Source organism: Struthio camelus, chromosome 11 (genome assembly GCF_040807025.1).
Source record: "Struthio camelus isolate bStrCam1 chromosome 11, bStrCam1.hap1, whole genome shotgun sequence".
Taxonomy (NCBI): domain Eukaryota; kingdom Metazoa; phylum Chordata; class Aves; order Struthioniformes; family Struthionidae; genus Struthio; species Struthio camelus.
Genome location: NC_090952.1, coordinates 20946337 through 20972019, shown reverse-complemented (window position 1 = coordinate 20972019; position 25683 = coordinate 20946337). Strand labels below are relative to the sequence as shown.

At 35.6% G+C, this 25683-nt stretch overlaps 1 protein-coding gene across 10 annotated transcripts in view; it reads right to left on the bottom strand.

Moving 5' to 3' along the window:
• DIAPH2 (diaphanous related formin 2) overlaps positions 1-25683 on the bottom strand; it is a 280711-nt gene that overhangs the window by 231623 nt on the left and 23405 nt on the right. For 8 of the 10 annotated variants that reach the window (XR_011143401.1, XR_011143400.1, XR_011143402.1 and 5 more), the window contains 5 exons: positions 21516-21536; positions 10868-11007; positions 2358-2432; positions 2203-2272; positions 437-573 (listed from right to left, as the gene is read on the bottom strand). Coding sequence is in view for 4 of the 10 variants with exons in the window: in XM_068956705.1 (XP_068812806.1) it covers positions 437-573; positions 2203-2272; positions 2358-2432; positions 10868-11007; positions 21516-21536 (443 nt within the window). In the remaining 6 variants the exon portion in view is untranslated. Of the gene's footprint in view, positions 1-436; positions 574-2202; positions 2273-2357; positions 2433-8295; positions 8369-10867; positions 11008-21515; positions 21537-25683 lie in introns of those variants that run through there. The other 2 variants (XM_068956706.1, XM_068956709.1) reach the window with 2 other exon arrangements.

Below are 25683 nucleotides of genomic sequence, written 5' to 3'. Positions count from 1 at the left end.
AGTCAAGCCTCAGCTTCCCTTGCAACAATGCAAAGCTTACTACTCTTTGCATACTCATCAGGGATCTATGAAACAACTTTTCTCTTTTCAGCAGCCCTTTACAAACATTTATGGCTTATTAAATCTTCTCTCCCTCTCTTTTTTTTTTTTTTTTTTTTTAAATACAACAAGCAATTATAGTTCTTTGAAGCATTCCATTCAGGTCCATGCTTTTCTCCGTTAATTTGTTTTTTTTCTGATTTAATACTGGATTAATACATAAGAACTGCTAAAAGTCTCTTCATTTAATCTAGAAGTACCGTAAAAAGTAAAAAGACTGTAAACACTGTAACAGGTTACAGTTGCATTTGTTTCACAGGCAGGTTCTCTCTCACCTATGTCCAAACTGACACCTCACGAGCATTCAAAAAGTATTTCATTTCAATATACTACTTACATATTTTCTTCTCCAACAATGCAGATAGCAGAAAGTATTTTCACTGTTTCCGTCATCATGTTAGGCTGCTTTGGATCAATTGCTCTTGATAACAATAACAAACTTCTTTCATCTCCTAGAATCCTTTGCAATCCATACTTTGAGAAACAAAAAGAAAACTTAAAATGAAAAGCTTGTATTTGCCCCAGCTGTTCACCATCAAACAGGTTCAAATGTTTCAAAACGTTATGAATTTTTACACACACACACTTCCATATGAACTTGCTAACGTTCTTCAGCTGAAACCCTGTGCCTGTTACTGCTTGGGGACACAAGTCGGTCTTCTCAATCTGAAATCCGAGGCGTTTTCCTGACAAAAAGACTCAGCTCCTAAGGAAGGTATCTTGTAAAATCGGGTGCCTCCGAAAAGACAAACCACAGTTTATTTCCTAAATCTATCTTGGAGACTCCATCAGTATGAGACGTTTGTTCTATTTTTTGCTGTAAACTACTCCAATAGGGCAAAGTCTTTTCCCCTGGTAACTTAAAGTAATTTTTTTCACCTATTGACTGGTAAAGTTTAGAACTCTTTCTTGAAAGAAATACTTCCTTTCATTTACCGTAAATCATATTTTCAGTTTTTGTCCTGATAATTCAAACTGCATGCTTTTGCATATATTTAAAAGTTTTTTTTCATCTTCATTAAGTACAGGACACATATCAAACATCAATTGTTTGAGGTTACAGTGTATGTGTAGGAATAACCAGGAGTGTAACAAAAAAAGGAAAAAATAGAAAGGGCAGCTGGTTATCTGACCATTTAGTTAACTTTTCCCACTTCGTGTGGCAGGTTTAAAAAGTATCTGAGTAGATATTCAGTGCCACAGCTATTCTATAAGCATTTGAGATTTTATTAAAACTGAACAGCAGTAGTTAAAGGTAACTTTAATACATAGTTATCTTTACTGCCGTGGGGGAAGGACAAATCTTTATTAACAACACCTTAGAGTTTGTTATGAACAAATTAAAATCATGAGTTTAACAAATCAACTTCTAAAAGCAGCTGACACAAACTTTGTGAACACGAGTAACACATTAAAAACAAATTCATCTTAAACTAGACAATTTATAACCTTTACCCACTAGGATATCCTGCTTTAAGAACAGTACCTATAAATGTTTATCATATTTGATTTAAATTAGGTGGAAAGTATATTATATTTATTAACAAAAACAATAATGCATTTTAGAGTTCTGCTGAGTAGACAAAATACAAGCAGTATGAAAAATATTAACCATAAATGAAAAAAGTTTGAGCAAACAAAAACTCAAAACAAGTTTTAAAGAGAAGCAACAGTAGATTCTTCCATGTTAATCTATGATAGTATATTTTAAAAGTTATGTTTTCCATAACCAGCATTTCCATAGTCTCATTCTACAGGGGGCAAAATACAGTTAGTTCTCACTCTATTTTACAAAGAAACATTTTTTCTTTCTATTTCATAAACAAATTATTTTCCTAATTCACTTACCTTCAATTCACATCATTATCATGTTTGCCAAATGGTTTTATGTCCATAATTAATAATATTCAACATAGCTTTACGAACAAGACTCTTAAAAAAAAAAAAATTACACCAATTTGAGACCTATTTTTCCAAAGCGTAAGCTGACACTCAATATACAAAGAAATTCTCTTCTTTTCCAAGATTCAACGTGCTAAGTTGATACTGAAATCTATTCAAGATAGTAATGCTAAAAGAATCTGAATTTAAATTTTTTCTTACTTTGTTGTTCATAAATGCTTTGAGGCACTGGATAAGTTTATGTTGATTCTTCTTATCAATACTTTCTTGCCTTGAAAGGGAGGAGGAAAATAATGTAAGTGTGATTCATTTTCACGAGTTCCCCCTCCCTCTATTCAAATGATTTGAGCCCTTACTGTTTCTTGTCCAGGAGCCTTTCCAGTACGTCCAATAAAAGCCCAAGACCTTCATGTCCAAAATTGTTAACCCAGCTGGAAAAGGGGAGAAAAGTGTTCTTAATTATCTTCTAATCAAATGTAAAACTTCTAAAGTTATGTCCTCAATACTGTTAATGCATCACTTCAGAGACACTGCTTTAAATTCCATTTTCCAGGAAGACCTAGTCAACTGTTAAGACAAACGCTTAGCTCCAGCAACTAGATATTTTTGAGCACCTAGAGCAAGGGCAAAAAAGTTCTAATTCACTGTGAAGTAAGTGTTGATGCTTTAGACAGAGGTAAGTGAATTCATTTCTGAAGTATTTGCTGACAGTAAAGCACTTAATTTCAGCATATTACAGTCCTTTTAGAAGTTAAATATGGTGCCAACATCAAACACCTACAGGAAGCCCGTAAAAGTAGAATGCGAAAGGACGAGGTTCAGCAGGAGAGGGGACAGCAGAGACACAAAGATGTTCCTTTGAATTACAAAAGGGCAAATACAATACCTTTCATCATTTTTCAAATACTTCAGGTTATTTGATACATAAATGCATATAACAGCAACAAAAGGAAAAAGTGCTGTCCTGCTGTTATTAGGGCTACAGACTGTGCTGACCAAAAGATTCAACCACCACATGGCTGACAATCTAAAATTTTCTAATTTAGAAATAATTTGCAAAGTCAGGGCAAAGATCAGTAAATGAGGTAATAGGTAAAATGCGACAGAAGATCCAAAGTGCCTGAACTTCACTGTAATATATAATTATCTTTCCAGATGAATATGTACTGTTAATTTTTCCAAAAATTAATGAATGTATTTCAGTAAGACATCACTAAAACAGTCCAAAATTTTCCTCTGAAACTTTTAAAATGGATCTCAGCAGGTGCAAAGCACCTCTTACGTCCCAATGAAAGTTGTTCTGCAAGTACCTTTTGAAAGATTTGGCCTAACAAGGATGCTGTATACACACAAGAAACAAGCATACTGTTTTGTTCCACAAAATTATTTCTTCTCACTCCTGCTTCCCTAAACAGTCTGCATTTGCAGAATAAACAGTGTGATCGCTTTTATTTTCTACAACATGCTAAGGCTGTATCTAAACAGAAAAGTCTGCTTGCATTGCGTCATGTGCATGAGTTAACCGTGCAAGGAGGTAGTCCCACGAAGGAACACAACTGCTGATTTAGACATTGGAATTGTCACATGAATGCATTATTTAGCTGAAGTTAATAAGCTGTGCTGAGAAATAAGGATGAATTAACCCGGGCACAGCAGCACGCCAACACAGCAACATTGCTGCAAGCACCCGCACTATTAGTTGAAAAACATGAAATTTGAACAGTACTTCCTTGTGTCTGCCAAAAGTCAATACTTCAAAAAAAAAAAAAGAAAAAAAAGAAAAAGAAAAAGTATACTCATGCTGTCACAGGAAAACAGGAGTGCTAGTCATTCCCCCCCCAACCATAACACCGTCAAGTACTTCAGATACAAAAGGTAATCATCTGAGATAAACTATAGGTTGGAATAACATGTAATGTCTGCGACACTTTTATTTTTCAAAAGGAAACACTAAAAAACCAGTCTTGCAACAACGTGGTGGCGCATCTTGCCCCATGTTCTTAGAAATATGTAAGTACCCCCCCAACCCATACACACAAACATGCGCATACCAACACTGACCTTCCCCTAAATCGCCTCAGGTAAAAATATTTTTTAGAAAGTATTTACCAAATCCCACTGTCCTAAAGTCAATACACAGCACACTCCGTGCAAAATTAAATAAGGACATATTTCCAAAAGGAATCAATTGGTCAGAAAAAGACCAACTACACTGCCAGTGATGGCAAATGGGTCAATGGTTAAACCTCTCTAGTCTCAAGGCTGATGCCATCTACAGCTTGGGGAGCTTTTTGTTTTGTTTTTTAAATACATTGCAAATTTTTTTCAATCAGAGTTATGAAAATAAGGCGCAAAGATAATTCCCTCAGACATATTCGTAACCAAAGGTTTGAAATTCTTACTGCAGCCATCATCTAAGATGAAAAATATTAATTAGCCATCATAATATCCGCAAGAGTAGTGTTACTATCATCAGACACTAAATTATATATTATAAATGTATGCTCCATGTTCACATTCTTTTCTTTTGCAGAAACAGTACTTCACAATCTCAAGTCAACACTAAACACTCATTTCTAAATACGCTTAGCGTAGTAACTAGGACATTCACAACTTCGTGTCACAGCGACTACATGCAGTATTTCATCTGTACAAAAACATTTGTCAACTCAAAGTAGACTCAAGACTGAAAACTGACAGTATTAACTTTGACATCTTAACTCATGGTAAATGGTCATGGTAAAATCTGTATCTAACAACCAACTCATTTCATAATACTTAATGTTCAAGCAGTAGCATAAACTTTTTTTAATATGCAGTTCACATGACACTAGGGTTCTAAATCTTTCAGAGGCTGAAGTGACTTGAAAGTTAGCTGAACCTGGACGCACAATAGATAGCACTGCTTTACACTAAATATACCACCAAAAAGAGTTCAAGAGATGTCTGCTTTCCTACAAAATAAATTTGATATGGCTATTCTGAAACTGCTTTTACCAAACAAATTTAATATACAGAGCTTTTAAAATACTTTACCAATACAGCTACAGCATACAGGACTATCAAAAGCACTGTAAGCGTTCTCAGGCCTGAAACCGAAAAAGGGTTTTCTGCAACTGAAAGCTGAAAATACTCTCTAGGTTAAGACGACAACAACAACAGAACAAAAAGCACCATCAGTTCTTCTACTATCAAGTAATCTTGCTCTAGTGCTTCCTCAGACAGGATGTTACCTTCAAGGCTAAATTACAACTCAAATTTAATATTTGTCAACATTACGAAGAATACAAGCAAGCATCTGTCTTTAATTGCTACTGTTTATTATTCAAATCAGAAAAAATACTGAACAGATGTTATTTTAAATGTTTGCCTTAAAGGCCATTTTGCTAAGGAATGGTTAATTCTACACACAGTCTTTTATAAGATAAATTCTTGCCCTAGCTTAATAATAGACTTCTATCAAGTCACAGTTACACGTCCACATATGCCACATAAAGCCCAAAATAGCTCCAAGTTTTATCTACACGGGTACCTAATACAAATATCCTCTATCCCCATGGAAGCAACTTCAGCCATAAGTGGATATTTAAAAACAGAGAAAAAGCAAGAATAAAAACAAAAGTTTCAAAAAAAAATCAGCTTCTCTTTATTTATAAATATGCATTAGTATATAGGACACATTTATATTTTGCACTTGCTTGGAAGGACAGAGACAATTTATTTTCTGACCAGCAGCAGCCATGTAGCATTCTTGATTTTGGAGTCATTACTCATCAGAGTTGCTTCACGTGAGGCCAAAGCAATGGCATTAAGTGAATTATGTCAATTAACAATTTAGTGTTTAATCATTTGTCTTTCCTCAGAAAGTATACATCTGCTTTTTTCCAGATTCATTCTTCACAGGCAAAAAGCCTCAGCACAGATAAGGAAGTACTCTTGATGTATAACAACTGGGATATCTTAGCATAAAGTTGATTTTTCAAAATACTTTCACGATTTAGTAGCAAGGGTCCTTCATGCAACAGGCTAATTGGTTTTGCTTTCCACATTGCAGGAGAAGGGGAACCCACAGAACTATGATGATGCTTGCATTCAATCCTTAATATTCACTAAGAGCATAAGCATATCTGTTTGAGATAGATAATCTGGATAGTTAGTACAAAGATAAAAAAGTAAGTTTTAGTGCTATAAACTACCATAAAAATAGTTTGGGAGCAGATCATCATCATCATCACACAAATAGTTTGTTTAATTTCAATAATTAGCATATATATTTATAATGGCTGGAATCCTCCTGCAAACCCTGTACTACCTACCAGTCTGACAACTTTACAGATAATAAAACCGTGAGAGGCATCATTCACAGTAGTTTGGTCAAATAGTACATGGCTGCTCATTCCTTCCAGCTAAGGCTAACAAGACTTAACCCATTTGATGTCATCTCAGAGATCTGAGAACAGGAACACTAACCTATAAAGGACACTCTTCTGTTCCTTCCTTGTCTACACTTTATCGGGGGGAGGGGAGATTAGCCATATCTAATCAAAATAATTGCGTTCTATTCAAGAGTTTATACTTCAAATTTGAAATTTGCTTGGTTAATTCATTAATTTTGTTATCAGCAAAATGTCTTCTCCTCAAAAAGAGCTCTCAATTTTAAAAAAGTAAAACTCCTGAATTCCTATGTATTTGCATCAATAAAGTCCATAATATATAAAATATAATATAATATTATATATATATATCCATAATATATATAAAGTCCATAATATCAGAATAAAATTCACTGCTGCAGCATTTTTCTTTTGAAAACAAACCAAGTTACATGTTTTTTGCCAAACAAAACAAATTTGTCTGCCACCAGTCACTGTGGGTTTGCACACGCTTTTCCAGGGTTTCCAGGCACTTTCAAAGATTGAAATGATTAAGTAGCACGAAGGGGAAGCCAGAACAACTGATTCAGAATTTTTATACTGTGAGAAAGTATAACAGAAGCGCCAATTTTTTGGGCATTCTGAACACCATAACAACTTAAGTAAATAACATAAACCCACAATGAATTACTGCTTCAAAACAGTTCTGATGTACTTCAGAAAGTTCTCATAGACAAGTTATTTTCTCAATTACTAAATATTTTTAAAGGCTCTCTGAGAACCTGACAAGAAGCAACAGAAAGCAAAAAAACAAAAAATCATAAAAGTTATTCAATAACAGAAGCTATAGATCAAAAGTTCACCTGGTCAAGCTAAAAATAGTTACAAGTAAGTGCAATGTTCAGAATTTTAAAAGTTCCTTTCGCTCGTGTTTATGTAAAAGGAGTGGGTTAAATGTTCTTGCATAGAATCCCAACTCAGAAATGAATAATGAAATTTAGGCCACTGTTTTTTTTGTTTGTTTTTGGTTTTTTTTTTGTCAAAGCATGGCTTTCTTGTAGCTGGTTTATTCTATCTGTTCCCTGCAACATCCTTAGTATTCTCACTCACAGCTAGTCTTACATCTTGTATTTCATATTTTTCACTTTGTATTTATCTTAAAAAGTTTTTAAACAGTTGCTTTTCAAACAATTTACATTTATTAACTATAGCCTTTTTGATAGCAGCTACATTAAATACAAATGCTTCCACTTCGAGTGCATTGCTTAGACTAATTGACAGTTAAGTGGTAATTGCAGTGCTTTCACAGAACTGACTTGGTTGATTCCTGTGCAGCACTTCTGGCTTTGACATATCCTCTTTTACACCATATAATGAGTAGCAACTGATGAGTAGCAACTAATGTTCATCCTCTGTTATCATACACCAAGCTGCAGCTTGAACCACCAGTTTACATCCAGCTACTCTTAAACTGCAAGAAATCTTCATATATAGCAGCTTCTCTTAGACCACATTTAGCATCTTTACAACCATACCTTTCCACAGTGCTTTTCACCAAATTCAGTGCCGAAAGGTAAAGTAAACAACCTTGGCTAAACATAAATGAGGAACACGGGAACACTGCTGAATGGAGCACGTGATTTAGTGACAGCAGAAACAGATACAGCTGAGGTACTCAGTGTGTTCTTTGCCTCCATCCCTTCAGCAAAGTCTCTCAGGTTTTCATGCTTAGGGATTGGGTTTAAGGAGGATAACTACCAACCATAGATCATGAACAAATTAGGATTACTTGACAAAACTTGACCCATACAAGTCAGTGGCACTAGATGGGCAATGCCCAAGGGTACAAGAAAGGTGGCTGATAGCATTTTAAGGTCACACTGTATCATCTTTGAATGGTTGTGGAGATTGGGAGAGGTACCTTACAACTAAAGAAGGACAACTGTTGCATTCATCTTCAGAAAGGCCAAAAGGGCGATCCAGGGAGCCACAGGCCAGTCACTGCGATCCTTAGGAAGATCATGAAGTGAGTCCTCTTGAAAGCCATTTCTGGGTACATGAAAGGAGCAGGAAATTGGGAACAGCCAGCGTGAATTTACCAAGAGTAAATCATGCCTGACCAACTGAATTACCTTCTATATGCCTCTAGATTTATGGACAAGGGGAGAGCAGTGGAAGACTTTCACAAGATATTCCTGTGTACAAATTAGGATGTTACAGCCTGCACAGGTGGACTAGATGGGCAAAAAAATGGTTGGATCAGCACAGGAGGTAGAGATTAATACGACATACTGTACCTGGAAGCCAGTAACAAGCAAAGTACTGCAGAGGTCTGTACTTAGATAAAGCCCTGAGCAACTCAATTTGATTTCATAGCTAACGTTGCTTGGAGTAGACAGTTGGACTAGATGACCTCCTCAGGTCCCTTCCATCCTCAATCATTCTGTCCTTCTAACCTTCATATCTATTTCCCCTCCCCTCCTCTTTTTTTTTTTTTTTTTTTTAAACAGACTACAAGCTACATAAGCCAAAATACAATGACTGAAATTTTAACCAAGGCACTGCAGAACGACCTCAAATATATTTATTCCAGTGCCACCTGAACAGTTGAAGAGTTCACTGCAAGAAAAATGTGAACGGATGACTAATGTTGCAAAGTCTTTTTCTCCCTGATTAAGGGCATCATCATCACAAGAATATAAGGTTTATTAGTACATATCAATAACACAAAACTCAACATATTAGTGCTAATCATGTGCTTAAATGGATAACCACTTCAACAGGTGTCAACAGAAGTTTCCCATGTGTCTCAGATCATTATACACAAAGATAGAAGTACTTTGTTTATTCTGTTTTTATAGAAACTAAGGTAAGTATGCTATTCATTCTCCATAATGATTTCAGTATGAAATTTATGTATAGCTCAGTTAAAAAAAGACTATATCAACCACACAATGGTTCAACTGAACTAGCTGACTAGCAACAGCTGTCATCCTTCTGTGCATACTATAAGCACTGAACTGATGAACTCCCTCAATACTGCAAATAAATGACTTGTCCATTTCCAGTGTGCTGAGAACTATTTTCTGGTGCCCATGAACATGCATCTGGGTGCTTCACAGGAAGCAGCTAAAGTGAAAGAGATCCCTACTCACACACGATCCCTTTGTTATGGCAGTTACAGTTGCCTGCCTCTCGTAAGGAAGGCTCGGGGCAGGTGGGTTGTTGTTTTTTCCATTTTGGGGTTGGGTGGGAGGTTGAGAAGTCACTTAGAATAAAAACTTTCAGAAACTTTTGGTCTTCTGAAAAGCCATAGCTTGCATAAATTGACTGAAAGAGCAGGAAATTATTAGAAATTGTACCAAAAAAAATCACACTATTAAACTATACTACTACGGCTACGGCATGATGATGCAACAATAGCAATACAAAAAAACCTCAAGTTTTAGCTATATCTCAACTAGGAAAGTGTATTGCTTTAACTATTTTAGTCAAAACATACTTCTCTCCCAAACAGCATGAACTACAGGGACAGGGTTTCATGTTTCATGTCATTCTACTAGAAGAGATTTAGGCAACCAGTTAGAGCTGGACCGTGAATACAATTCTTCTACTATTCACATCCAGAGAGGGAACAAAATAATCTACTACAGTCAACCAATTCAAAATTCAGCCTGAGAAACTCTTATTATATCAGGAAGAGAGTACTGATTTAATTTTACTGTTCAAGTTACTAATTGAAACTGCTCTTTACAATACTTGAGCATCAGGATAGATTCCTAATAACCATTCCTCTCAATGCAGAAAGCAGTCTGTTATTTCCAACGTCCTCTTTAATAAGCTGCAAATTGTTAGAAGAATCATTCAGGTATTTATTCTCTGAACACAAAACAAAGAACTGGGATAGCAGAAGAACAAGCCTATGCACACAGATGTGTTTTAAATTTCCCTATACAGAGTTTTTCCAGCCAATTCTGATGAAGCACATTCTATAATACCATATATAGAAAAGGTACTACAGTGAAAAGCAGTAAAAACAGTTTTTCCCTGCTTCCCAAACTAAAAGAAAACAAAAAGCTTAGCCAGGCCTGTCCTTTTTGTCCTCAGTTCTTTACTCATTTTAAGAAAAAACCACACACACATCCCCCAACAAAAAAAAAAAAAAAAAAAAGCACACACCTGTGCACAGGAGAAAAGCTTCAGAGCACAACTTGAGAATGAACTACCCGGCTTTATACATGAAACCATGTGAATGTTACAGACAAATTTCATTGTTCAATAGTGTCTTACTTGATGTCAAAGCTAGACAGCTTTATTCACTTCTCATGTCAAGAGAATTCCCCTGTTCAAAAGAATCAAGCATCTTAGCACTTTCAAAACCAAGACTTTTAAAAAATATTCCTGTAATGACTCTGGTTTCAAAACAAACAAACAAAACTTTACTGTCATGCAAAAACAGCGCAATGAAAACTACAGCAAAAATTACTACTTACCTGACAGGATTACTTGTTAGAGACACTCTCAAAGACTCTAGGCAATTAAGAAGCTTTTCTTCTGCAATTCCAGATCGCAATTCATGAACATATTCCTGAGAGGACAGTGTGCACTCATGCTTGCTGTTTTTCAGTCCACCCTGTCACAGAAGATTGAACGATGCTTAATATTATTTAGATTAGAGTAGCGTTTAAGGAGATGATACTAATTACACACAACTTATTTAAAAAAAAAAAATCAGTCCCCTCTCCCTCCCATACAACTATTACAGATCCTGACCTGGCTTAGATTTGCCATAGACGTATAATAGTTTTGGCTTTGCCTCACAAGGTAGTTATTTTTCCGGAATTTTCTTCACATTTCGTAATTTTCGTAACATATATGCTAGACAAATGCATAATATTCTAGATAAAGAATTTTAGCATTTAAGATATGAAAGTGTACTGCATCGTTATTTGACACAGTGATATCATACTTACAAGCTGACAGTATTTAAAATTCTTTGCAAGATTTAAATTCATGACAATTTCTTAAGTTATCAAGAATAAAATTGTCCCCCACCTTCCCCCAGAAACTAACTACAAAATATAAAAGAATTCTCAGTTTGGCAGCTCACCAATGCCTTATATTTCCAAAGGAATGATGTGAATAGCTACAAAGTGGTTCCAGAAGTAGACAAAATATTTAACAGGATAGTCTGATTTAAGTCAGTGTATATCAGCAAGTGATAAGCAATAAGACATAAAATCTTTTTTTTAAAAGACATTTTTCAACCTGACTAATTGTAAGTGTAAACACCATACACACTGTTGCAAAGCAGTTAACTAAAAAACAGTGAAGGTGGACAGAGGTAGAAAGGCTTCAGGTACATCTAGTTTTTAACCTGCACCAGGATTTTTTTTCTTTAATTTCCCCCCAAACACACACTGCAGAACAATAAACAAGTTTGCTATTATTAAAAGGGTTGACACAGCAGGGAGGTCACACCCCTTACTCAAGTTTTGGTACACAGATTCCTAGAGTTTATTACAACAGGCACAAAACAGAATCTTAAGTGCTATACTGCAAAATAAAAACAGAAAACCCCATGCATTTCACGCAACTGTTGAACACACATACAATGCAGGCATTTTGACAAAAGCCGTGTTTGACAAAAGCCATCAAAGCAGAGCAAGACAACTACACCAAATTTTCAGTGCCAGTCCAAATTTAACACTGTAGAGGAAAAAACATTCTAGGAAGTATTTCTCTCAAAGTTTACCAAAAAGTAAGAAAATAACAGCGTATGAAGATGTCATTTTTCAACAAAACATACGAATGCAGGCCTAGCCAGACAGTTGCTACTATCAAGTTGCATAACTCCTGCTACTTCTTTCTGTGAAGGCAGGCCTAAGTAGCTTACACTTCACTCACTAACTAGATTATACACAACCTACAACAGGTTCTATAGGTTTTACATACAGAGACGTTAGCTATTAAAATAATGAAACAAGCTTACTTCACAGGAAAGTATCTACAGTACTCTATAATCTGCTTACAAAGCACACTTCGGATGGGAAGAAAAAAAATCAAAATCTCCTGGATTTAAAATGCCCAATTTTCATGCAGTCTTGTATTTATAGGAGAAAAAAAAAAAATCAGATGAAAAATATTTCTGAAAGCAGTTAAACACCCCTCACCAAAGCAGAGCAGCCAAGCACGTATTATTACGGAGGGCATATAGATCCCAAGAGAGGTATACTGAACGGGCATAGATGTCACACACCCACCACTGAAAACTCATTTTCTGAAATTCCATGATCAGCTCCACAGCAAAATGCAGAGTGGGAGGAGACAGGGCACTTGTCTTTACAAATCTACATTTATCCTGTCCTTAGATGGATTTTATTCTCTGTGAAGCTAGTAAGCACCTAATGCAGACAGCCACAATAGACTTGACTACTAACAAAATCCAAAATCTTATAAAAATTTACTAAAATATTAGTCCTTCCCTGTAGTTCAGTGCACAACTACAGCCTGTGACAGAGAGTGAGCTGAATTACTGTATCCAATTTATGATCATAAATATTCCTGCTGTACTCCACAAATACAATACTCTATAGCTATAAACCAGCTTTTAATGCTTCTTCCAGTTTAAGATATTTCCAGAAAAAGTGTAGCCAGTTTCCTCAGTAGCTTGAAAAGAATTCAGATGACTGACACTTCTGATCGTATCAGTACGTTCACTTCTGTCACCAAAAAGACTTCACAGTGGCAACTGTCACAAAGGTCACCCTGCTGCTTTCAAACCACTCCTATAACTTCGCCACAACTTCTATCCTGCCTCATCTTGTCATCCTCACTCCCTCCATTCATCAAAGCATCAGACTGGCACTTTATGCATTCACCACCATTCCCTCTCCGCTCCAAATGTGTCAAAGCTTGAAGGTTCCCCCCTCCAGCTGACTCTGAAAATGGTTTTACTGACACTTAAATCCCAATACAAATTAAGAATCAAGAACATTCATCCAGATTACCGCATGCTAATATATGTAAGTTTCTATTCTGCTACAACGTCACCATGAAAACAATCAAGTGTGAATGAAGACGCAGGTTTCTAGGTTGAAGTAGTTTTGGACTGGCAAAGCAGCTGGGAAACTAACCTTTAGGCACGCACTTCAGAGTTTTTTTCCCTTTCATCCTTTTTCCAATTCCACCTTTCAACTATGTCAGCTGGACAAATGGAAGTTACAGTATTATTAAAATACATCTACTGAGATAGACTCTTAAAATTATTCTAGCTGCTAAACCAAAGCTAGAGTTTTCGTCTGCTTAAGTCAGTCCGAAAATTATCTTATGTTTTCAGCTTTAAACAAGCCATCCCTACATATGGTTCACTAGATATCTGTGGGAATCCTTGAGCCTAAACCAGTAAACAGATAGGAATGGGAAGGACAAGGACAACTTCTTCCTGTAGTATTACTATTTAAAGTTATGAAATTATGGATTTGATTAAATTTTAGAGAATGCACACATATTGATAACTACACCAAAGAAAATCTTGCCAACTGTGCCTTTGATCAATCCATTTTAAGCTAAGAAAGGATAACATACAGCAGTTGCAAAACAAATTACTTCAGGATTTTTTTTTTAACAGCCACACACATTTCTTTCATCACAGGAAGCTAAGTCAACAACAGCAGACTTATGTCAAAACAACCACATCCGCACTGAGATTTTTTTTTATTGGTAAAGCTTTAGCTTTCTGTATGCTGCAGTTGGCTATCATATCTAATATTTCATAAGCACATGTAACAGCTACAGAGAAATACCAATTTTTCTTCTGTAACCTGGGGCCAAAAACTTTTAGGCAACTAGATAGAAAAAAAATTGTATTTTTTTGCATTTTGAGATTTTAAGAGGCAATTCTGACAAATGCGTTAGAAAAATAGCGTACCCAACAGTATTGTTAGCCCATCGATTTATGTAACTGAAGACACTAAAAGGAAAAACAAAGATCATTTGAGAAACAGAAGTAGAAAGGTTTCTGACTGAACGGATTCACCAGCTCATAGAAAGAAAAGAAAGTAAATCCGGCCATTTGGGGCTACCTGAAGAGAAAAACGTGCCCCAACAAGCCAAACTTACCAAGTAGAAGGAACATACACACGCTTTGACCAATGAGAACTGTTAGTAGAGAAGACATACTTGTCTCAGAGAAAGTGGAGACAAAGTAGCAAATAAAACTTTTCTGTTATGGAAATAGGCAGCTGAGAAGAATTCTGCATCAAACATCTATAAAAGCTCAGACGTTCAGGGGATATTAGTGGAGAATTCCCTCTCCCTCACATCATGCTAAGTGGAAGTGGGAGGAACAAAACAAAAAAAAAACCCTAAGCTGTAATAATTTAAATAGCCTGATTCTCTTTTCACAATCTTTTCCGTAGTCAAAAAATAAATCTACTGAACTTTTATTTAAGAAAAACTATAACTTATTATCAAGTGCTCTAAACAAGGACAGCCCTAGTTATTTTAGCGTATAATATTATGTTGGATCAGCAACACTAGAATTCATTGTCACATCCATAGTAAGTAGAATGACATTTCAAAAATGGTGTCTAGAAAAACATGCAGTTGTCTTGTAAAGTATATATACATATATATATATATATATATAGCATAAGAAACAAGGAGAGAATAAAACTGAAGAAAGTGTCTAAAAATATACAACACCTAACATCAGGATATGAACTTAAAAAGTAACACTATGGTTAGGAAAAATAAAGAATTCCATGTATTGGAACGCTGTATTCTTTCTATTGGATCGCTTAGGAAAACGTCCTTCTTTCATAGCCAGAAAGTTCATGGCCTATGGGATTTGTACTTTGCACAATGAACCCATAAACATTTCAAAAGCTTCTTCCTAAATCTCTCACCAATATAGAAACATACCTGAAAGCTGCAGAGACTAGGAAAAGACAACCACGTTACGTGTAAGACATAGTTCTACACACTGGTACCAAAAGTAACCTTCCTGAAGATCTTAGCGAACCACTCTTGGACTCTGTCCAGTTTGCATCCCTCCAGACCAGACAGACAAAACTGGACACGGTATTCTAGATGTGGCCTCACAAGAGCTAAATGGAGGTGAATAATCTCTTCCTGAAACCTGCTAAACTTTTGCTGAAGTAGCCAATAAGCAGTTCGCCTTCACTGTCAGAAACACACGCTGCTGACTTTTATTCAGCTTGTTGGCCACCAGGACCCTCAGCACATTTTCTTCAGAACAGCTATGAAACCAGTAGGTCCCCAGGCTATACTGTTAAATATGGCTACTCCAGGCCAGGTCTTGCATTTGCTTTTGTTGAGCTTCATAGGGTTGCTGTCAGTGTACTAACCCAGTCTGTCAACACCCTTTTGAACAGCAGCCCTAGTTTCAGTTATTCGCACAAAATGCCAATTTATTTGAGTAGAACTTTTTCCAAAAAGTACTTTGACTTACCATAGAACTATCTATTACACAACAGACAATGTATAATTACACATTTTATAGTTGAAAAAGTGTAGTGCAACTATGACAAAAAAAATCAGAAGGACACCGTGTAGTTCCCTATGCCAATAAGAGGAATGCATGTCTCAATTTTTTCTTTTTTTTAAAAAAAAGAAGTGCCAAGCGTCAACTATTGACTAGACAATTAAACATAAAAGTAGAGATGTGTAATACTTAAATAACTTAAGTAATGACGAACTTGAATACTTGATACTAGTTTGCAATACTTAACTATCTCAACAGTCACACTTAAAAAGAGATCAGAATAAAATGAAAGTCAGATATTACACACCTCGTTCCTACCTTTAACTACGGAACTTCTACATTACAGCATTTCCTTAATAAATCCATGTGCAGTAAGTTAAAAATATTATAAGACACAGAAATAGTTACTGCTTAAGTCATTGCTCAATTAACTGTGAAAAGGGGGAAAAATGAATAAGCTAGTAAACAATTCATATTCATTCTATTTACAAATTCTATATATCCACATATATTTCACTTTTCTATGTTAACAGTTCTTTCAGACTGTGCATTGAGTCAAGTCCATGTACTACATCTTGGATATAAAAGTTTCATTCTATCATTCAATTGCATTAACATGTTCTACTGCTTAAGCTGCACATTCTCATTTAACATCCACTTCATGATGTTGTATTAGACACCATCATAAACACACTTTTTTCAAAAAGAAAAAAAAAACACAGAACAAAAAAATCCACCACGCGCATGCGCAACCTCCCCCACCCCACCCTTTATAAAGCTTGTCTGATCCTTCTCATTATACATGTCTTCCATTTCCAGCAAAGCTGTATAAAATCACTTCGGGCATATCCTGACCCTCAAATTACTTCTCTCTTCCCCCAAAGACAAAGAAGTTAAGCCACTGAAAGTGACTTTGAAAAGGAGCTGGTATCCACCAGTTGCTAAATCAGTGTTTTTAAAATAATGCGACTACCTGAATCAATGCTCTCTTGCTGTAGCAGAATTCTTTTTTTGGCCGCTAATACCGATCCATAAAATATCTAGTTCACAACAGAACAAAAGAATGATATAGAGGTTTTGATATGGAGCTCATCTCCCTGCTGGCACCACAGAAAAATAGCCAGCTGTAAGATAATTTGGCTATTAAAGTATCTGTAAATCAGTTTTTAGAGTTGTAGTATTTAAAACTAGGAACAATGCGTAAAACATTCCTTCACCAAAGGGAACGAGTGATTTTCTGTAAAGCTCTGACAAGTTACAGAAAAGTAGGTTTATCTCAGAAGAGTGGCTACGACTAACATGCAGTTCCTAAAGTTCCCTAGCTCTGTATGGTCTATTGAAAAGAACTTAATAAGGATACGTCATGAGTAGGGGAAAAACAAAAATAGACAAAAAAAATCAATACCAGAAACATCTGACCTCTCTCTAACAGTGTTTGTATGCATTTGGCTTCAATTATATTGGGGACTACTCCAATTGCTGTAATTCTCCTCTTGAGTTTTTTCCAAAAAGCTAAATATTTTATGACGATTTTACTGTTCTATTTACATTTTCACTGCTCATTTTTCCAAAAGGACATTAAGTATAGCTAATGACAAAACAATCATTTATCTACAATAAAATCAATGATTTTGACTTATATGTATTTCAGTATTAACACATACAGCTAAACTATCAAAATGTTCACATTATACTTTTGAAATGTTTGTTCCCATCTCAATAGAACAAAAATCTGACAAAGACTGTGCATGCATTAAGACTACGGTGCCTTTTAGTAAGGAGCCCTCAGGACACTGTCGTGTCTGAAGACGTTTGCCGCCGATACGTATAGCACTTTCAGCCGGATAATGCATGCCAGTTATGCGTGAAAGGACCAAGACAGACATAACGATGAATAATACCGTATAAAGGAACTACAGTCTGTCCCTATCAACCTCCTAAACAAAGAGATGCTATTACGTCAGAGCAAAAAAATTAAGTGGAATGAGAGATCTTTATAGAAGCAGAACCTGCCTTCACACAAATCATGCTAGCATTATATACTGCAATTCATAACAGCACTGAAAAACATTATTACTCTGAAAGTCTGTAAAGGAGAAAACTTGAAAACAGGAACAGCTTCATGCTGTTGATCGCATTGGATTGAAATTGAAAAAAGATGACTTATGTAACTAATGACATGTACACCATCTACACTCTACTGGATGCGGTTTTTGTGATTTCAAATACACTCACTCAAAAGTCCAGGGGAGAAAGGCAAACAGATACTGCTGTCAGCAATACAAACATATTAAGAAATGAGATGAGATGAATGAGAAGAAGCTTCATTCAAATGTCTTTCTAAGTTAAGTTAGACCCTGAAAAGCACTCCAGAGTGCAAGATGTGTTTGTTTCTCAAAAGATTTACTTTGGTTAGACCTTTCACTGTAGTCTGCTGCAAGCTCCAAAGGAAGCTCCTACACACGAGGCATTTAAGATCTTTGCTGTGTTCCTTTCCACAGGAAAATGCCATGTTCCATTTTCACAGGAAACCAAAAGTATTAAAGTCACTCAGATGCGTTACTGTAACTCCGCCTAACAACTTGCAAACTCATTCTTAATAACACGCTTCCTCACCAGTTCCCGAGCTTCTCCTGCAGACTTTTTCTACCAACTTGAGAGATTATAAAGTCTTTTTCATTCCCATTTTTCCAACCCATCTTCCAGTTTGCTTGCTTTCTCTTATAGCTTCTTTAACCTAAATTTTTCACTCAAGCACAAATAGACAGCATGAAATTATTCTAGGCAAGTTTTCACCTTCTTACACCAAACACTCCATATTTGTTATTGCTTTTTGCTCAAAAAAGCACTCACATACTTGTTCGTTATCATATTCATTCCTTTATTTTGTTTCCTTCTCAAATCATCCTGTGCCTTGCTCTTCCTTCATTACTCAAACCAGCCTGCTTAACTTTCTGAAAAGCAAAAAATTATTGGATTCCAGGAAAATTTAGTTTAATTTACAAGGTGTTTTAGAGGGCAGAGAAACCACACTGAACAATTCAGATATTAGACTTCAGCTAAAGAAATTATAACTGTATTACTTCCATTACATGGACAGAGCTTATTTCAGCAAGATTGCTGGTAACTAGTACTTTGAACAGAAATCCTACAGTATCACAGACGGTCAGTTCTTATCTTATGCACTACTCCTGCTCCATAATTAAGAAAAATTGCTCTTTGGACAGAAACAAATAACTGTTGCTGGTATAATTATTAATGAAGTGGAAGTCACAATTTTATACTCCCCCTCTCCCCCAACAGATCACTAACTGAAGAGCTTCTGCATATTCCCTATTAACATAACTCTGTTGCTGTCTCAAGCAAATAAATCAATATCTTTTAATCAGAAAATTAATAATAAAGTTAGATAAGGCTTTTTTTTTTTTTTTAAGAGATTAAGCACTTTCAGTGACCTTGATTGAATCATATATGTTCTAGTAGTTGCACATTTAACTTGGAATGGCAGTGTCCTTGTTCAAGCTATGAAGAACTTTTTATCAACTACTGAACTAGTACTAGTATTTAAAAGTTGTAGTCTACTGACTTAACCTAGGTACATAGCCAAACATGCTACAATTCAAGCCATTAGAAACAGAACTAGCAGGCTGATCTTAATTTAGACATCTACATTAGTGTCTCACAGATAAACAGAAGATGCACAGCTGCCATTTCAAAACAATCATCATTGTTCTACATAAGAGTAAGAAAAGGTTACCTTGTGGGCAACTAAAATGACATGTTAAGTGGGCATTTGTGCTTAAGATCCCAAATAAAATTCAGGTATGCTAAAGCTCAAAACTCTGCACGAACAAGCAAACCTCCTCTGCTTCTGTAACCCAACAATAATAGCATCAACATTCCAAACTTCTTTCCCTTCCTAACTGTTTGAGATCTGTGAAACTTCACTAAATAACTACACGTGACATATAGAAGTTTCAACCTCTTCATAAACACAATAAGTAAACAAGATAACAGTGTCAGTCTGTCTAAAGACATACTGGCCTGCAACCTACAGAGCAGCAGTGGTTTATTTATTTTTTTTAATTTTAACATTTTAGTTCTCAGAGTACAACACAGGTGCAGGCAGATGCAACTCAACTCCCAAAGGAGGAACCCTGTAAGAACACTCGCACACATACCCCCCCACACCAAGAGGAAAGCATACTAACGTTCATGAATTCTATAAGCAAGAAAAAGCTGACACTAAAAGGGGCATTTCATATTTAGCTATTTTGGAAGTTATTTGTGCAAAAATATGCATTCAACGCAGAATTATTCTTGTTCCTCCATTAGATCCTGAATTAAAAGGCATGGGACAGAAACCAGATACTTTAGAATTTCTCCGCTACTCTCTTTGCCTATATCAATTCTCTTTATAAAATCATCTCTTCACAAAGCAGCTGTTCAGATTAACTCATGTCATAGGGAAATGACTTTTGAGCAGGGATTGTTTCAAATTGGTTTTAATGCACTGAACGGGAGAAGTAACCATTTGTGCATTTTCCTCAAGAATCAAATACCTTTCAGTACCTCCATTGTGCTTACATATTTCCCTCAATTGACATGAGTAACAGTATTAGGTACAAACTAAAATGTACTTATGAATATAGAAAAGTCTTAGGAAGCAGAAAAGACTACTCTGATTAAAGGCAAGTCAATGCCAATTTCTTAATCCCTGTATGCTACATCCCTATATACTGAATGTAGGTTTGATGCAAGGATTAGAGAGTAGCTTTATATCAGAGGTTGCTCTTTATTCTTATTATAACAAAACAGAAGTACTGCAGATGACCTACGTAGAAGAACTTGCAATATCCGAAAAGCTTGTTTTGGGTACAATTAAAAAAAAAAGTCCATCCATAATTACAAAATACATCTTTGCTTTCACTTTACAGTGTACATGTTCAAAGCACCTTTATCCCCCCAAAATTTCTCTTCCCCTCCAGAAATTTCCATTTCCTAAATTCAATCCTACAAAAGACTTACCAAATATTAATTAAAAAATAATAATCCATAAACTCAACCATCACTTAACATAAAATGCAACAGAGCACTTACTAAGATAAAAGCTATGCTGTAAGTGGCCTCACCTTATGTTTATTAATTGACCATCTGAAATCCTATATGCTAATCCTATTTCCACACTGATATCCAGCAGCTGACAGTTCCACAGTGACCTATGAATGCTAACAATTACGACATTACAAAAGTTCACACCTGAGTAAAATAAAATAAACCAAAGACTGCAATTTAAGCTTTCAATTAAATGACTTCAATAAAAAAAAAAAAATTAAGATAAGTCTAATTTAGATTTGTTGCTCTTCATGAACAGATTCCCAACAAGTCTAAAGTAGCTGGAAATAGATTCTTGAAAACTTAAAATAAATAGATCCTTCAACTTAATAGCACAATCAACAATTTTACACTAGGGAGATAAATGTGACTATGTTAATTGATCATCACTGTGATAAAACAAGGACTAAATGCTACCCACTGAACTTTCAAATCCATGATAAAAGCCTAAAATATTCCAGGATAGCCTCTAAAAAATGAAATGCATTCATAACAAAAACCATCATGTTCATACTCACCGGAACTTTACTTCCGACTATCTGCATGCAGTGGTCAGCCAAGAGATTATTGTGTAAAAGAAAAATAAATAATAATAATAAATAAACACAGCAAAGTAATTAGTAGGATGTAGCATCACACAAAAATATTTCAATGTTTCATCATTAGTAATAGTTACATTCTTTCATTAATTTATCAAAATGTTTAAAAGTTATAGCTCCTCAACAGGAAAACAGTAGTTCTACTGTAGGAGAATAAAAGTTGAAATTCCTTAGGTTCTACTGCTGAATCATTAGTATTTTGTGTGTTTACAAACAAATCAACTAAATATCTAGCTTGATATGTACGTATTGAGATTAAGAGATGTGGCATATTGTTAAAATTATCAGGTCAGACATGTTACATACGACACTGAAGAGCTACAGAGAAAACCCTGTAATAGCCTACTGACTTTAATTCATATACAGCAACTTCATTCATTACAGTGCTTCTGATCTATTTAGATGATGTCATCACTGGATTTAATTAAGTTTTCATAATCTAAAACAAAGCCTATAGTTATAAACTAGTACTAACCAGTACTTCAGAAAAATCTCATGTGGCATTTTTCTTCAACTGCTCAGTATGGATGTTGAAATCACTGTTTAGCTATCCACGTAATTAAACAGAATCACATTTTCTTTGTCCTGCCATGGAACAGCACCTTGCATGTACACAAACAGGATGTTGACCTTACACAGAAGAAAAATTCTGCAGAAAGGCAGCACATCCCTGCCCTGTTCTATTACTTTGCACAAATGACCGTGTTCTTGTGAATACTAGTACTACGGACTTCTGCCTAAATATTCTAGGCCTTTCTCTGGCAGCTATTTGCTGCAATCTGGCAGCAGCCAATTTATCTGATATCTACCTCTATCTGACTAAGAGCATGAGAGTAATGTTTTGTTCTGAGATCTGAATCTGATGGTATCTGTTCAGCCTCTACCTGCTCCACTTTCTCCTCCTACCTGTTCTATTAACCCTTTAGGAACTCTCAGAAAACAGGAGTCCCTGCCAGTCTTCCATGATTGCCTGATCTCTCCTCCTACTGATGAAGTGTCACCCAGAAGCACAAGATGAACTGTCATCACCAGATAGACCATCTCTTTTGCTCTAATTCACAACACCTTCTCCTCCTGCCAACATTAGCCTTGGTCAATATGGCCAAACGCCACCAGTTCAGTTCTGAAAGAGTTTTGAGCCCTCGTCCTTTCTCCAGGTATAATTCCCATGACCAATAATCCTTCTCTTTGAGTTGGAAGAGTAACTAGCTAACACCTAAGCCAAGTCTGTGTATTTCCAGATGCTTTAAGTCCACTAAAGTTTAGAAATAAAGCATAAATGCTTTTTACTGAATAGTAATTTGTACAAGTTTTCTCCTCTCTACATATAAAATAAATGTAAAAGATTTATTAGAAAGTGTATGTATAAAACTACACTAATACGTCACCTTCTTCTGAAATTTCAAAGTTGTGCATCTCGCTCAACGTGCATTAAAACAAAGAGAACACAGAAGAACTTTCACCGAACTCTTTGTTGCAGCATATACAGAGTATCAAAAAATAATCCTTTTGTGGTTTCAAGGAATATGTCATATGTGACATGGCAAAGAAGGAACTGGAAGCCCAAATAACTGCATCACATCCAAGCATCCACCTTATTAGCTACTATCCTTCCTCCATCCCCCAAGGAAAAGGAAAGCTTCTTCCATCCATTGGAAACCAAGCTCTTTCCTCACGCAGAACTCTGAAGAGAGTACAGTGTTTCAGAAAAGAATGGTCTACTTACTGAAGATGGCACAGAAGGCAAAGAAAATGAAGTACTGATTTTTAAATTTGACAAGATCAGGAAATGAGATTCATATTTCAGATGAGTGCAGAGAAGCACAAAAACCTGACTAAAAAGAATACAAAATGGACTGGAAGTCACATCAACTATTAAGTGTGTTCCAAGAGCCATGAGCTCTAAACGGAAGAAACCTCTCAAGTATGTTCAGTACAAAAAGAACACAGATGAACAATTATCTGTGACCAAAGAAAAGGAGAAAATTTTAAGGAAGAAGGAAGAACCATGAATTTGTACACAGTCAATATTTTCATGGAAGACAAACCTGAACACGGCCTGAAGAGAAAGTTTAAGCTGCCAAAACGCAGAAACAATTGGTTAGGGCTAGAATCCAACCAAATGTTAGAGTAACAATCCAACTAAAATGATGACAAAATTAAAGGTGAAGATAAGGTTTTAAGGTTTTCACTTATCTTAAGAGTGCAATCAATACTTTACAACTAAGTTTTATTTTTTGCATTTTAAATACCAAGTAACTTGAAAGGTCATTCATATTTCTGAACAGCTTTTAAAACTCCATTTTTACATTTGAATCATAATATTCAAGTGGCTTATTAAAGAATACAAGCAAGCCTTTTACATTAGGAAAAATATTTTGCATATTAACAAACCATCCATACTGGAGCTGAATGAAGTTCAGAGCACCTATCCACACATTAGGACTTTCAGGGGTATTTTTTTAAACCGTTATTACCTTTTGGCAAATTTATCCCCAGTTCTGTTCCTTTCCCATGCTGTAGCTCATACAGTGGCAGTAATGCAGTTTGTTAAAATTTTCAGCAGTTAGACATGCAATGGTAGCCATGCTTTTGTTACTCAGCTATAAAATTCTGAGAATCAATAAGGCTACATTTCAATACCATGATATATAAAAGAGATCGTGATCTCCCACCTGCTTTTTGTGAAAGAGTTTCAAGAACTTCCATTGTGAAAATTTCTAACACTTCAACAAAACAGCTTTGCTTGCTCAGAAAAACGTTAAGCTTTAACATTCAATATCAACCGAAGACAAACTTCTACAACACAATCAATAGTTCTCAGAGATAGTCTATACAAAGTATATTAACAGGAAATTTCGTAACATTTACTGCATAAGCTTGAATAATTTTCCAATGAATAATTTTCCAATGACTTGTATGTTTAGCCAGACAATGACGTGCATGTTTAGCCAGATTCATTATGGGACAGTTGGGAAGACGGGAATGACTGCGAGTTTTGTTTAAGATGAATGCATCCAGAAACGTCACTCCTCTCAAAGCAGATCACCAATTGCACATTACAATGCAAGTTATTCCTCATTTAAGAAATAGTTTAGAAAACTGAACACAAAGCATTCGGGTTTACCAATTGCATGTAATTCTAGTTTTAATTTTTTGAAATTAAAACTCCACAGTAGTGGGTTTTAAGAGTCAAATTAAAAACGAGTGAACTATATCACTTGCAGTCCATCCTTATGGATTCATCAGGCAAACATCAACAATCTTATTTGCCAGCTGTTCTTCAAAAAGACGACTATTTAGTACAATCTTATCTGTATTTTACACACAGACTTAGCTATGTAGAACTGCTAGAAGTGCTGCCATCAGGTATTTGAACAATTATTCTATATCCAGGCTTCATTTCCAGTAACGTTTTACTTCAAACAATAACTGAAGTGTGAAAACAGGAAGAGTTTCATCCTCATTTCCAAATAAACCCGCACATATCATTTAATTCTATTGAAGAACTACACTGATAGCAAATTTCACTTATCACTTGAAACATGTTTCTGTCCCTTGACTACCAAAAGCTTCCCTCCACCTGCCCTTGCTGTTACTCAGCTCTGACAACACTAATACATTAAGTTGCTCAGAATTCTGCACTGTCTTCTTTAAAGTTCTATATACAGCAAATAGTAGCAAAACCAGGACAAAACCAGCCTTCCAAAGAAATCGCATTTATTTGTCATTGTGCTACATACAACATTCAACTAGTTTTGTGAAATATTTTCTTTTTACTCCAGAAGAGCTCTATTTACTATAGTCAATTTTTAACACAGAAAAAGTATTACTGTTCTATTTAACAGCTCACTAGTACTGCTACTCCCTCTACTGCAGAAAAAATTGCAGCTCTTCACCATTTGAGATCAATAATATATTTCTCCATCCCAACAGATGTTGAAGCATACAGTAGCTCTCTTTCACTTCCACTAGCCTCAGCTAGATAAACTCAGAAATTTTACATGAAATACCCTTCAGTTAAGGGTTAATCAATCATCTTCATTACAGAGAATGATCAACACAAATGAGATGACTGAAGATAAAC